This window comes from Penaeus vannamei, chromosome 43 (assembly GCF_042767895.1).
Source record: "Penaeus vannamei isolate JL-2024 chromosome 43, ASM4276789v1, whole genome shotgun sequence".
NCBI lineage: Eukaryota > Metazoa > Arthropoda > Malacostraca > Decapoda > Penaeidae > Penaeus > Penaeus vannamei.
The window spans coordinates 9,067,571-9,080,070 of NC_091591.1; the positions used below are offsets into that span (position 1 = coordinate 9,067,571).

The 12,500-nt window shown below is 44.4% G+C and overlaps 2 protein-coding genes across 2 annotated transcripts in view; both read left to right on the plus strand.

Annotated features, from left to right (window-relative positions):
* Positions 1-12,500, plus strand: part of LOC113807504 (uncharacterized) — a 39,897-nt gene that overhangs the window by 27,134 nt on the left and 263 nt on the right. The window lies entirely within an intron of this gene.
* Positions 323-5,497, plus strand: LOC138860767 (uncharacterized). Its single transcript, XM_070119065.1, has 2 exons — positions 323-2,645; positions 5,391-5,497. The coding sequence occupies exon 1, from the start codon at positions 447-449 to the stop codon at positions 1,218-1,220; it is 774 nt and encodes a 257-aa protein (XP_069975166.1). The 5' UTR covers positions 323-446; the 3' UTR covers positions 1,221-2,645; positions 5,391-5,497.

Consider the following 12,500-nt stretch of genomic DNA (forward strand, 5'->3'; position numbering starts at 1 on the left):
CTACACGCACGCAGCCACAAACACCCATATATACAAATATACATATATATACATAGAGAGAGGGAAAGAAAATATACTTATATAGAGAGAGAAAGAGAAAAAAAAAGACAGAGCGGGGGAGAAAGAGATAGAGAGATAGGGAGAGAAAGAGGGATAGAGAGAGAGAAAGAAAGAAAGGGATTAAAGAAAAGTTAGACAGAGAAACAGAGAGTGTGGGAGAGAGAGAAAGAAAGAGAGAACGAGGGAGAGAAAGATAGAGAGAGAGAGGGAGAGAGATAGAGAGAGGGAGAGATAGAAAGATAGAGGGAGAGAAATGAAAATAGAGAGGTTGGTAACGTCTACCAAGGGTTTAACGATGTTCCAAGAAAAGGTATTGTGTGCTTATTAGACAATAATCAAACGGAAATGGCGTATCTAGGTAATTAAAGACTGTAAAACATTTCATAATGAATAAAACTGTTAGAGAAAGTAACGCATGTAGCGAATACAAGCATAATGTATGGATCCAGGACTACACCATTGGATTTTGTTCCCTTTTGCTCTTTTCGGTAATTTTGGTAGAGTTGCTTAGCAGTAAGTTGCTTCCTTTAATCCTCCTGTTAACTGTGGTCATCGGGATCATTTCTGCAAGAGTGCAACCTCAGCCAATGATGAAAAAGGCTTCACGAGAAGAATCGGAGTCCTCCCAGCCCGTAATGGCACTAGTAATGGACTTTCTGGAAAAGGTGCAACCTCTACTTGAGATGCTTCCTCAAGAAGAGCGTGGCGACGAAGCAACGAATAAGATTCCTGGCAACAACACCATCTGTGAAGCCCAGAAGATGGCCCTCCTTGGCACTGCCCACAGACGACGCAAAGAGCTGCTTCCTGGGCAACCACCAGTTCTTGGACCTGGACAGTTTCAGCAACCAGGGTTTGGACCTAAACAGTTTCAGGAATCTCAATCTAAACCAGTTCTTGGACCTGGACAGTTTCAGCAACCAGGGTTTGGACCTAAACAGTTTCAGGAATCTCAATCTAAACCAGTTCTTGGACCTGGACAGTTTCAGCAACCAGGGTTTGGACCTAAACAGTTTCAGGAATCTCAATCTAAACCAGTTCTTGGACCTGGACAGTTTCAGCAACCAGGGTTTGGACCTAAACAGTTTCAGGAATCTCAATCTAAAATGGTACCTCAAGAAATTTTAGATATTCTACTCCAAATTAATGAAAATCTATAGATACTTCTATCAGTTTTTGGACAGGTTCAAGATTTGCCAGTGTAGATTTTAAAGTTACTTAATGAGGAAGGTATAATTATAATTCATAATGAACGTACACCTGAAACAGCATTCGAAGCTGAACAGGTTCAAGAATTGCCAGTGTATGAAGGTCTGATACTTCTAGAGAAACTGTTACCTGTGTATGAAGGTATTCTCCAAATTAAAGAAAATCTAGAGAAACTGTTACTTGTTTCTGGACCTGAACAGGTTCAAGAAGAGTTACCAGTGCATGTACCTGAACAACCAGCGTTCGAAGCTATTTAGGCTCAAGAAGAGTTGCCAGTGTATGAACCTGAACAACCAGCGTTCGAAGCTATTCAGGTTCAAGAAGAGTTGCCAGTACCTGAACAACCAGCGTTCGAAGCTATTCCGGTTCTAGAAGAGTTGCCAGTGTATGAACCTGAACAACCAGCGTTCGAAGCTATTCAGGTTCAAGAAGAGTTGCCAGTACCTGAACAACCAGCGTTCGAAGCTATTCCGGTTCTAGAAGAGTTGCCAGTGTATGAACCTGAACAACCAGCGTTCGAAGCTATTCAGGTTCAAGAAGAGTTGCCAGTGTATGAACCTGAACAAGCAGCGTTAGAAGCTGTACAGGTTCACGAAGAGTTGCCAGTACCTGAACAACCAGCGTTCGAAGCTATTTAGGCTCAAGAAGAGTTGCCAGTACCCGAACAACCAGCATTCGAAGCTATTCAGGTTCCAGAACAGTTGCCAGTGTATGAACAACCAGCATTCGAAGCTATTCAGGTTCCAGAACAGTTGCCAGTGTATGAACAACCAGCGTTCGAAGCTATTCAGGTTCAAGAAGAGTTGCCAGTACCTGAACAACCAGCGTTCGAAGCTATTTAGGCTCAAGAAGAGTTGCCAGTGTATGAACCTGAACAACCAGCGTTCGAAGCTATTCAGGTTCAAGAAGAGTTGCCAGTGTATGAACCTGAACAACCAGCATTCGAAGCTATTCAGGTTCCAGAACAGTTGCCAGTGTATGAACAACCAGCGTTCGAAGCTATTCCGGTTCTAGAAGAGTTGCCAGTGTATGAACCTGAACAACCAGCGTTCGAAGCTATTCAGGTTCAAGAAGAGTTGCCAGTGTATGAACCTGAACAACCAGTGTTCGAAGCTATTCAGGTTCCAGAAGAGTTGCCAGTGTATGAACAACCAGCGTTCGAAGCTATTCAGGTTCCAGAAGAGTTGCCAGTGTATGAACAACCAGCGTTCGAAGCTATTCAGGTTCTAGAAGAGTTGCCAGTGTATGAACAACCAGCGTTCGAAGCTATTCAGGTTCTAGAAGAGTTGCCAGTGTATGAACAACCAGCGTTCGAAGCTATTCCGGTTCCAGAAGAGTTGCCAGTGTATGAACAACCAGCGTTCGAAGCTATTCCGGTTCCAGAAGAGTTGCCAGTGTATGAACCACCAGTGCTTGAGCCTTGAGGCAACAGTGAGCTACGGCAGGTGAAGCTGTACAGGTTCAAGAAGAATTGCCAGAATATGAACCTGAACAAGCAGCGTCCAAAGCTGTACAAGTTCAACCTGAATAACCATCGTTCGAAGCTGTGCAGGTTCAAGAAGAGTCGCCAGAGTATGAACCTGAACAACCAGCATTCGAACCTGAACAGGTTCAAGAAGAGTTGCCAGAATATGAACCTGAACAAGCAGTGTCCGAAGCTGTACAGGTTCAAGAAGAGTTGCCAGAATATGAACCTGAACAAGCAGCATCCAAAGCTGTACAGGTTCAAGAAGAGTTGCCATATGAACCTGAACAACCAGCGTTCGAAGCTGTGCAGGTTCAAGAAGAGTTGCCAGAGTATGAACCTGAACAACCAGCGTCCGAAGCTGTACAGGTTCAAGAAGAGTTGCCAGAGTATGAACCTGAAGAAGCAGCGTCCGAAGCTGTACAGGTTCAAGAAGAGTTGCCAGAGTATGAACCTGAAGAAGCAGCGTCCGAAGCTGTACAGGTTCAAGAAGAGTTGCAAGAGTATGAACCTGAAGAAGCAGCGTCCGAAGCTGTACAGGTTCAAGAAGAGTTGCCAGAGTATGAACCTGAAGAAGCAGCGTCCGAAGCTGTACAGGTTCAAGAAGAGTTGCAAGAGTATGAACCTGAAGAAGCAGCGTCCGAAGCTGTACAGGTTCAAGAAGAGTTGCAAGAGTATGAACCTGAACAAGCAGCGTCCGAAGCTGTACAGGTTCAAGAAGAGTTGCAAGAGTATGAACCTGAACAAGCAGCGTCCGAAGCTGTACAGGTTCAAGAAGAGTTGCAAGAGTATGAACCTGAACAAGCAGCGTCCGAAGCTGTACAGGTTCAAGAAGAGTTGCAAGAGTATGAACCTGAACAAGCAGCGTCCGAAGCTGTACAGGTTCAAGAAGAGTTGCAAGAGTATGAACCTGAACAAGCAGCGTCCGAAGCTGTACAGGTTCAAGAAGAGTTGCAAGAGTATGAACCTGAACAAGCAGCGTCCGAAGCTGTACAGGTTCAAGAAGAGTTGCAAGAGTATGAACCTGAACAAGCAGCGTCCGAAGCTGTACAGGTTCAAGAAGAGTTGCCAGAGTATGAACCTGAACAAGCAGCGTCCGAAGCTGTACAGGTTCAAGAAGAGTTGCAAGAGTATGAACCTGAACAAGCAGCGTCCGAAGCTGTACAGGTTCAAGAAGAGTTGCAAGAGTATGAACCTGAACAAGCAGCGTCCGAAGCTGTACAGGTTCAAGAAGAGTTGCAAGAGTATGAACCTGAACAAGCAGCGTCCGAAGCTGTACAGGTTCAAGAAGAGTTGCAAGAGTATGAACCTGAACAAGCAGCGTCCGAAGCTGTACAGGTTCAAGAAGAGTTGCAAGAGTATGAACCTGAACAAGCAGCGTCCGAAGCTGTACAGGTTCAAGAAGAGTTGCAAGAGTATGAACCTGAACAAGCAGCGTCCGAAGCTGTACAGGTTCAAGAAGAGTTGCAAGAGTATGAACCTGAACAAGCAGCGTCCGAAGCTGTACAGGTTCAAGAAGAGTTGCAAGAGTATGAACCTGAACAAGCAGCGTCCGAAGCTGTACAGGTTCAAGAAGAGTTGCAAGAGTATGAACCTGAACAAGCAGCGTCCGAAGCTGTACAGGTTCAAGAAGAGTTGCAAGAGTATGAACCTGAACAAGCAGCGTCCGAAGCTGTACAGGTTCAAGAAGAGTTGCAAGAGTATGAACCTGAAGAAGCAGCGTCCGAAGCTGTACAGGTTCAAGAAGAGTTGCAAGAGTATGAACCTGAACAAGCAGCGTCCGAAGCTGTACAGGTTCAAGAAGAGTTGCAAGAGTATGAACCTGAACAAGCAGCGTCCGAAGCTGTACAGGTTCAAGAAGAGTTGCAAGAGTATGAACCTGAACAAGCAGCGTCCGAAGCTGTACAGGTTCAAGAAGAGTTGCAAGAGTATGAACCTGAACAAGCAGCGTCCGAAGCTGTACAGGTTCAAGAAGAGTTGCAAGAGTATGAACCTGAACAAGCAGCGTCCGAAGCTGTACAGGTTCAAGAAGAGTTGCAAGAGTATGAACCTGAACAAGCAGCGTCCGAAGCTGTACAGGTTCAAGAAGAGTTGCAAGAGTATGAACCTGAACAAGCAGCGTCCGAAGCTGTACAGGTTCAAGAAGAGTTGCAAGAGTATGAACCTGAACAAGCAGCGTCCGAAGCTGTACAGGTTCAAGAAGAGTTGCAAGAGTATGAACCTGAACAAGCAGCGTCCGAAGCTGTACAGGTTCAAGAAGAGTTGCAAGAGTATGAACCTGAACAAGCAGCGTCCGAAGCTGTACAGGTTCAAGAAGAGTTGCAAGAGTATGAACCGGAACAAGCAGCGTCCGAAGCTGTACAGGTTCAAGAAGAGTTGCAAGACTATGAACCTGAACAAGCAGCGTCCGAAGCTGTACAAGCTCAAGAAGAGTTGCCAGAGTATGAACCTGAACAAGCAGCGTCTAAAGCTGTACAGGTTCAAGAAGAGTTGCCAGAGTATGAACCTGAACAAGCAGCATCCAAAGCTGTACAAGTTCAACCTGAATAACCAGCGTTCGAAGTATGAACCTGAACAAGCAGCGTCCGAAGCTGTACAGGTTCAAGAAGAGTTGCCAGTGTATGAACCTGAACAAGCAGCGTCCAAAGCTGTACAGGTTCCAGAAGAGTTGCCAGTGTATGAACAGTGCCTGGAATGAGAAATAAGGGCTTGATAACATATATAACAATATATATATATATTATATATATATATATATATATATATATATATATATATATATATATATATATATATATATATAATATATAATATATAATTCAAGAAGAGTTGCCAGTTCGAAGCTATTCAGGTTCCAACTCTACTGGCATTTGCATATTACGTACATAAGCGTATAATTTGTGGGCATATATTAATTCTTAATATGTGGAACCCTCGAATATGGCTATGCTATGATGTGTATGAGAGAGAGAGAGAGAGAGAGGGAGAGGGAGAGGGAGAGGGAGAGGGAGAGAGAGAGAGGGAGAGAGAGGGAGAGGGAGAGAGAGAGAGAGTGTGAGACGGGATATAAGCCAGAACCACACACACACATTATATATATACATAAAGAGAGAGGGAGAGAGATAGAGGAAGAGAGATAGAGGGAGAGAAAGATATATATACACACGCACACATGTATGTATTATATGTAGGTGTGTATCACACACCCACAGCCAGAACCAAACAAACACATATATACATTATACATAGAGAGAGAGGGAGAGAAAGAGAGAGAGAGGGAGAGGAAGAGAGAGAGATAGAGGGAAAGAGATAGAAAGAAAGGAAGAAAGAGAAAGAAAGAGAAAGAGAGATGGAGAGAAAGAGAGAGAGGGAGATGGAGAGATGGAGGGATAGAAAGAGAAATATAGAAATAGAGAAAGAAGAGAGGAAGAAAGAGAAAGAAAGAGAGAACCCCCCACCTCCCTCCTCATCCCTACCCCCCTCCTCCCTCCCCCCCCCACCCCCCCTCCCCCCTCCCCCCTGAGAGATGGAGAGAGATGGAGAGAAAGAGAGAGAGAGAGATAGAGAGGAGGGAGAGAAAGAGAAATATAAAAATAGAGAAAGAAAGAGAGAACCCCCCACCCTCCTCCTCCCTCTACCCATCCTCCCCCTTCCCCCTCCTCCTCCTTCTCCCCCCCTTCCCCCTCCTCCTCCTGCTCCCCCCCTCCCCCGTCTACCAAGGGTATAACGATGTTCCAAGAAAAGGTATTGTATGTGCTAGTGTGTTTGCGTGCGGTTTATTAATCAAACGGAAATGACGTATCTAGGTAATTAAAGACTTTAAAACATTTTCAAAATGAATAAAACTGTTAGAGAAAGTAACGCATGTAGCGAACACAAGCACACACTTGTACGGATCCAGGACTACACCATTGGATTTTGTTTCGTTTTGCTCTTTTCGATAATTTTGGTAGAGTTGCTAAGCAGTAAGTTGCTTGCTTTAATCCTCCTGTTAACTGTGATCAGGATCATTTCTGCAAGAGTGCAACCTCAGCCAATGATGAGAAAGGCTTCACGAGAAGAATCGGATCCCTCCCAGCCCGAAATGGGTTGGAGGAACCTGGCACAAGGAGGTATTGACTTGCTGGAAAAGGTGCCACCTCTACTTATGCTTCCTCAAGAACGTGGGCAACCACCAGTTCTAAGAAAGGCTTCACGAGAAGAATCGGAGTCATCCCAGCCCGAAATGGGTTGGAGGAACCTGGCACAAGGAGGTATTGACTTGCTGGAAAAGGTGCCACCTCTACTTGAGATGCTTCCTCAAGAACATGGGCAATCACCAGTTCTTGGACCTGAACAGTCTCAGGGTCAACCAGGGTTTGGACCTGAACAGTTTTCACTTGTACCAGAAGCTGAACAGTTTCTTGATCAACCACGTGGGCAAAGACAGCAGGTGGCAGCAGTTCAGGAATCTTCCCACTGTCAAATGGGAACGGCGAAGCTGGTAATAGAACTACCTCTACCCCAAATTTTAAAAAATCTTGGACTTGAACAGTCTCAGGGTTAACCAGTTAACCCTGAACAGTTTTCACTTGTACCAGAAGCTGAACAGTTTCTTGATCAACCACATGGGCAAAGACAGCAGGTGGCAGCAGTTCAGGAATCTTCCCACTGTCAAATGGGAACGGCGAAGCTGGTAATAGAACTACCTCTACCCCAAATTTTAAAAAATCTTGGACCTGAACAGTCTCAGGGTCAACCAGGTTTTGGACCTGAACAGTTTTCACTTGTACCAGAAGCTGAACAATTTCTTGATCAACCACTGGTAATAGAACTACCTCTACCCCAAATTTAAAAAAATCTAGAGATACTTCTAGAGAAAGTTTATGGACCTGAACAACCAGCATTCGAACCTGAACAGGTTCAAGAAGAGTTGCCAGTGTATGAACCTGAACAAGCAGCGTTCGAACCTGAACAGGTTCAAGAAGAGTTGCCAGAGTATGAACCTGAACAAGCAGCGTTCGAAGCTGTACAGGTTCAAGAAGAGTTGCAAGAGTATGAACCGGAACAAGCAGCGTTCGAAGCTGTACAGGTTCAAGAAGAGTTGCCAGTATATGAACCTGAACAACCCGCATTCGAACCTGAACAGGTTCAAGAAGAGTTGCCAGAGTATGAACCTGAACAAGCAGCGTTCGAAGCTGTACAGGTTCAAGAAGAGTTGCCAGTGTATGCACCTGAACAAGCAGCATTCGAACCTGAACAGGTTCAAGAAGAGTTGCCAGTATATGAACCTGAACAAGCAGCGTTCGAAGCTGTACAGGTTCAAGAAGAGTTGCCAGCGTATGAACCTGAACAAGCAGCGTTCGAAGCTGTACAGGTTCAAGAAGAGTTGCCAGCGTATGAACCTGAACAACCAGCATTCGAACCTGAACAGGTTCAAGAAGAGTTGCCAGTATATGAACCTGAACAAGCAGCGTTCGAAGCTGTACAGGTTCAAGAAGAGTTGCCAGTATATGAACCTGAACAAGCAGCGTCCGAAGCTGTACAGGTTCAAGAAGAGTTGCAAGAGTATGAACCGGAACAAGCAGCGTCCGAAGCTGTACAGGTTCAAGAAGAGTTGCCAGGGTATGAACCTGAACAAGCAGCGTCTAAAGCTGTACAGGTTCAAGAAGAGTTGCCAGAGTATGAACCTGAACAAGCAGCATCCGAAGCTGTACAGGTTCAAGAAGAGTTGCCAGAATATGAACCTGAACAAACAGCGTCCGAAGCTGTACAGGTTCAAGAAGAGTTGCCAGAGTATGAACCTGAACAAGCAGCGTCCGAAGCTGTACAGGTTCAAGAAGAGTTGCCAGTGTATGAACCTGAACAAGCAGCGTCCGAAGCTGTACAGGTTCAAGAAGAGTTGCCAGAGTATGAACCTGAACAAGCAGCGTCCGAAGCTGTACAGGTTCAAGAAGAGTTGCCAGAGTATGAACCTGAACAACCAGCATTCGAACCTGAACAGGTTCAAGAAGAGTTGCCAGTATATGAACCTGAACAAGCAGCGTCCGAAGCTGTACAGGTTCAAGAAGAGTTGCCAGAGTATGAACCTGAACAAGCAGCGTCCGAAGCTGTACAGGTTCAAGAAGAGTTGCCAGAGTATGAACCTGAACAAGCAGCGTCCGAAGCTGTACAGGTTCAAGAAGAGTTGCCAGAGTATGAACCTGAACAAGCAGCGTCCGAAGCTGTACAGGTTCAAGAAGAGTTGCCAGTATATGAACCTGAACAAGCAGCGTTCGAAGCTGTACAAGTTCAAGAAGAGTTGCCAGTGTATGAACCTGAACAAGCAGCGTCCGAAGCTGTACAGGTTCAAGAAGAGTTGCCAGAGTATGAACCTGAACAAGCAGCGTCCGAAGCTGTACAGGTTCAAGAAGAGTTGCCAGTATATGAACCTGAACAAGCAGCGTCCGAAGCTGTACAGGTTCAAGAAGAGTTGCAAGAGTATGAACCGGAACAAGCAGCGTCCGGAGCTGTACAGGTTCAAGAAGAGTTGCCAGAGTATGAACCTGAACAAGCAGCATCTAAAGCTGTACAGGTTCAAGAAGAGTTGCCAGAGTATGAACCTGAACAAGCAGCATCCGAAGCTGTACAGGTTCAAGAAGAGTTGCCAGAATATGAACCTGAACAAGCAGCGTCCGAAGCTGTACAAGCTCAAGAAGAGTTGCCAGAGTATGAACCTGAACAAGCAGCGTCTAAAGCTGTACAGGTTCAAGAAGAGTTGCCAGAGTATGAACCTGAACAACCAGCGTCCGAAGCTGTACAGGTTCAAGAAGAGTTGCAAGAGTATGAACCGGAACAAGCAGCGTCCGAAGCTGTACAGGTTCAAGAAGAGTTGCAAGAGTATGAACCTGAACAAGCAGCGTCCGAAGCTGTACAGGTTCAAGAAGAGTTGCAAGAGTATGAACCTGAACAAGCAGCGTCCGAAGCTGATCAGGTTCAAGAAGAGTTGCCAGCGTATGAACCTGAACAACCAGCATTCGAACCTGAACAGGTTCAAGAAGAGTTGCCAGTATATGAACCTGAAGAAGCAGCGTCCGAAGCTGTACAGGTTCAAGAAGAGTTGCCAGAGTATGAACCTGAACAAGCAGCGTCCGAAGCTGTACAGGTTCAAGAAGAGTTGCCAGCGTATGAACCTGAACAAGCAGCGTCCGAAGCTGTACAGGTTCAAGAAGAGTTGCCAGAGTATGAACCTGAACAAGCAGCGTCCGAAGCTGTACAGGTTCAAGAAGAGTTGACAGCGTATGAACCTGAAGAAGCAGCGTCCGAAGCTGTACAGGTTCATGAAGAGTTGCCAGAGTATGAACCGGAACAAGCAGCGTCCGAAGCTGTACAGGTTCAAGAAGAGTTGCCAGAGTATGAACCTGAACAAGCAGCGTCCGAAGCTGTACAGGTTCAAGAAGAGTTGCCAGAGTATGAACCTGAACAAGCAGCGTCCGAAGCTGTACAGGTTCAAGAAGAGTTGCCAGAATATGAACCTGAACAAGCAGCGTCCGAAGCTGTACAAGCTCAAGAAGAGTTGCCAGAGTATGAACCTGAACAAGCAGTGTCCAAAGCTGTACAAGCTCAAGAAGAGTTGCCAGAATATGAACCTGAACAAGCAGTGTCCGAAGCTGTACAAGCTCAAGAAGAGTTGCCAGAGTATGAACCTGAACAAGCAGCGTCCAAAGCTGTACAAGTTCAACCTGAATAACCAGCGTTCGAAGCTGTGCAGGTTCAAGAAGAGTTGCCAGAGTATGAACCTGAACAACCAGCGTCCGAAGCTGTACAGGTTCAAGAAGAGTTGCCAGAGTATGTACCTGAACAAGCAGCATCCAAAGCTGTACAAGTTCAACCTGAACAACCAGCGTTCGAAGCTATTCAGGTTCTAGAATGGTTGCCAGTGTATGAACAACCAGCGTTCGTAGCTACTCCGGTTCTAGAAGAGTTGCCAGTGTATGAACAACCAGCGTTCGAAGCTATTCAGGTTCTAGAATGGTTGCCAGTGTATGAACAACCAGCGTTCGTAGCTATTCCGGTTCTAGAAGAGTTGCCAGTGTATGAACAACCAGCGTTCGAAGCTATTCCGGTTCTAGAAGAGTTGCCAGTGTATGAACAACCAGCGTTCGAAGCTATTCCGGTTCCAGAAGAGTTGCCAGTGTATGAACAACCAGCGTTCGAAGCTATTCCGGTTCCAGAAGAGTTGCCAGTGTATGAACCACCAGTGCTTGAGCCTTGAGGCAACAGTGAGCTACGGCATTCTACGTTAATGTGCATGCACAATGTACCTTGATAACTCCCTGGAATGAGAAGGGCATAGAACGCGGCGAAATAAGGGCTTGATAACATTCGCTGAAAATGATATATATATATATATATATATATATATATATATATATATATATATATATATATAGAGAGAGAGAGAGAGAGAGAGAGAGAGAGAGAGAGAGAGAGAGAGAGAGAGACACACATTATATATATACATATCGGTATGTGAGTAGGTATTTATGTAGACTACAAATTTATTACAGCCATGATTTTTTTAATATATACATTGACTTGGACTCCAGGATTAAACTTCAACCTCTCGTATCGCGTGATAGAATTCTGAACTACTGCATGCGGGTTATTCTTGCGATAGAAGTGGAACAGAAATTGCAAAACACTGTGCTGTGTTACATTTCATGGACATTCCATACGATGTTGATACTGGGTCAGTGATTATGATAGGGACATCATGGTTGAAATAATTTAAATATTACCATGTGTTATACTGCCATAATCATCAAATAGCCGAAATACCTTGAAATAACGAGAGTTTACCCACATTTGAAAATACAACGAATCCTAAGGGGCAGATTCCCCAAAGTCTCCCACAATTTTATTAAGATCCGAATGCATCAAAATCTATGGTGGATCATGGGGCAATCCACTCATAAAGGTTCCTCATAATCCGTCTGCAACTTTCGTGTTATTCTGCAGGTAAGCGACTTCGAAGACGGAAGCGAAAATGAGATTAACGAATAAAAGGGAGGAAAGAGATTCAAATGATCTAAAGATGTGAGAGAAGAGAGAGAGAGCGAGAGAGAAGAGAACAGAGAGGGAGAGAGAGAGAGAGAGAACAGAGAACAGAGATGGAGAGAAGAGGACAGCGAGAAAGAGAAAGAGAGAAGAGAGAGAAAAAGAGATATAATGCATTTTACCTATACAGTGAATTGAGGCCATGGACACATATAATAAAACAATGCTCTTTGCACTAAACTTTACTCACGCAAAGTTAATGGTGATACATTCATGAGTACGAATTTACAGCTAAAACTGCATAAAAAAACTGCAGTCTTTTACTTTAATGCTATGATTAATAGGAACTTAAAAGATCTTGGTTTATATTGGTTTCTGAAATAAGTATAGGGTCCGTTTGAACGCCAGTAATTTAGACTAATTGTGACCGTTTATGGTCCAAGGAAATACTTTGATCTTTGATGTTACTTTTATTTTTTTGCATCTATTATCATAATAATCACGTCATAATTACTATTATTATTATTTAATAGCAATTTATTATTATTATTATGTCTTTCCGCAAATTATTTCAGTATCATAATTCTCTGCTACTTTTTTCTATTACTATCATTATTGCCTCCATTAGCACCGGTTATCATCGTCATTATTTTCATCATTTCATGTATCACTATTAATCACTATCGACAATGGCATTATTTTGGCCTTTAGTACCAAAATCACGTTATAATCCTTGTTGTTATCACCC

What these genes read in the sequence shown, in the direction of transcription:
- LOC138860767 (XM_070119065.1), top strand. Translation starts at nt 447, where the DNA reads ATGAATAAAACTGTTAGAGAAAGTAACGCATGTAGCGAATACAAGCAT.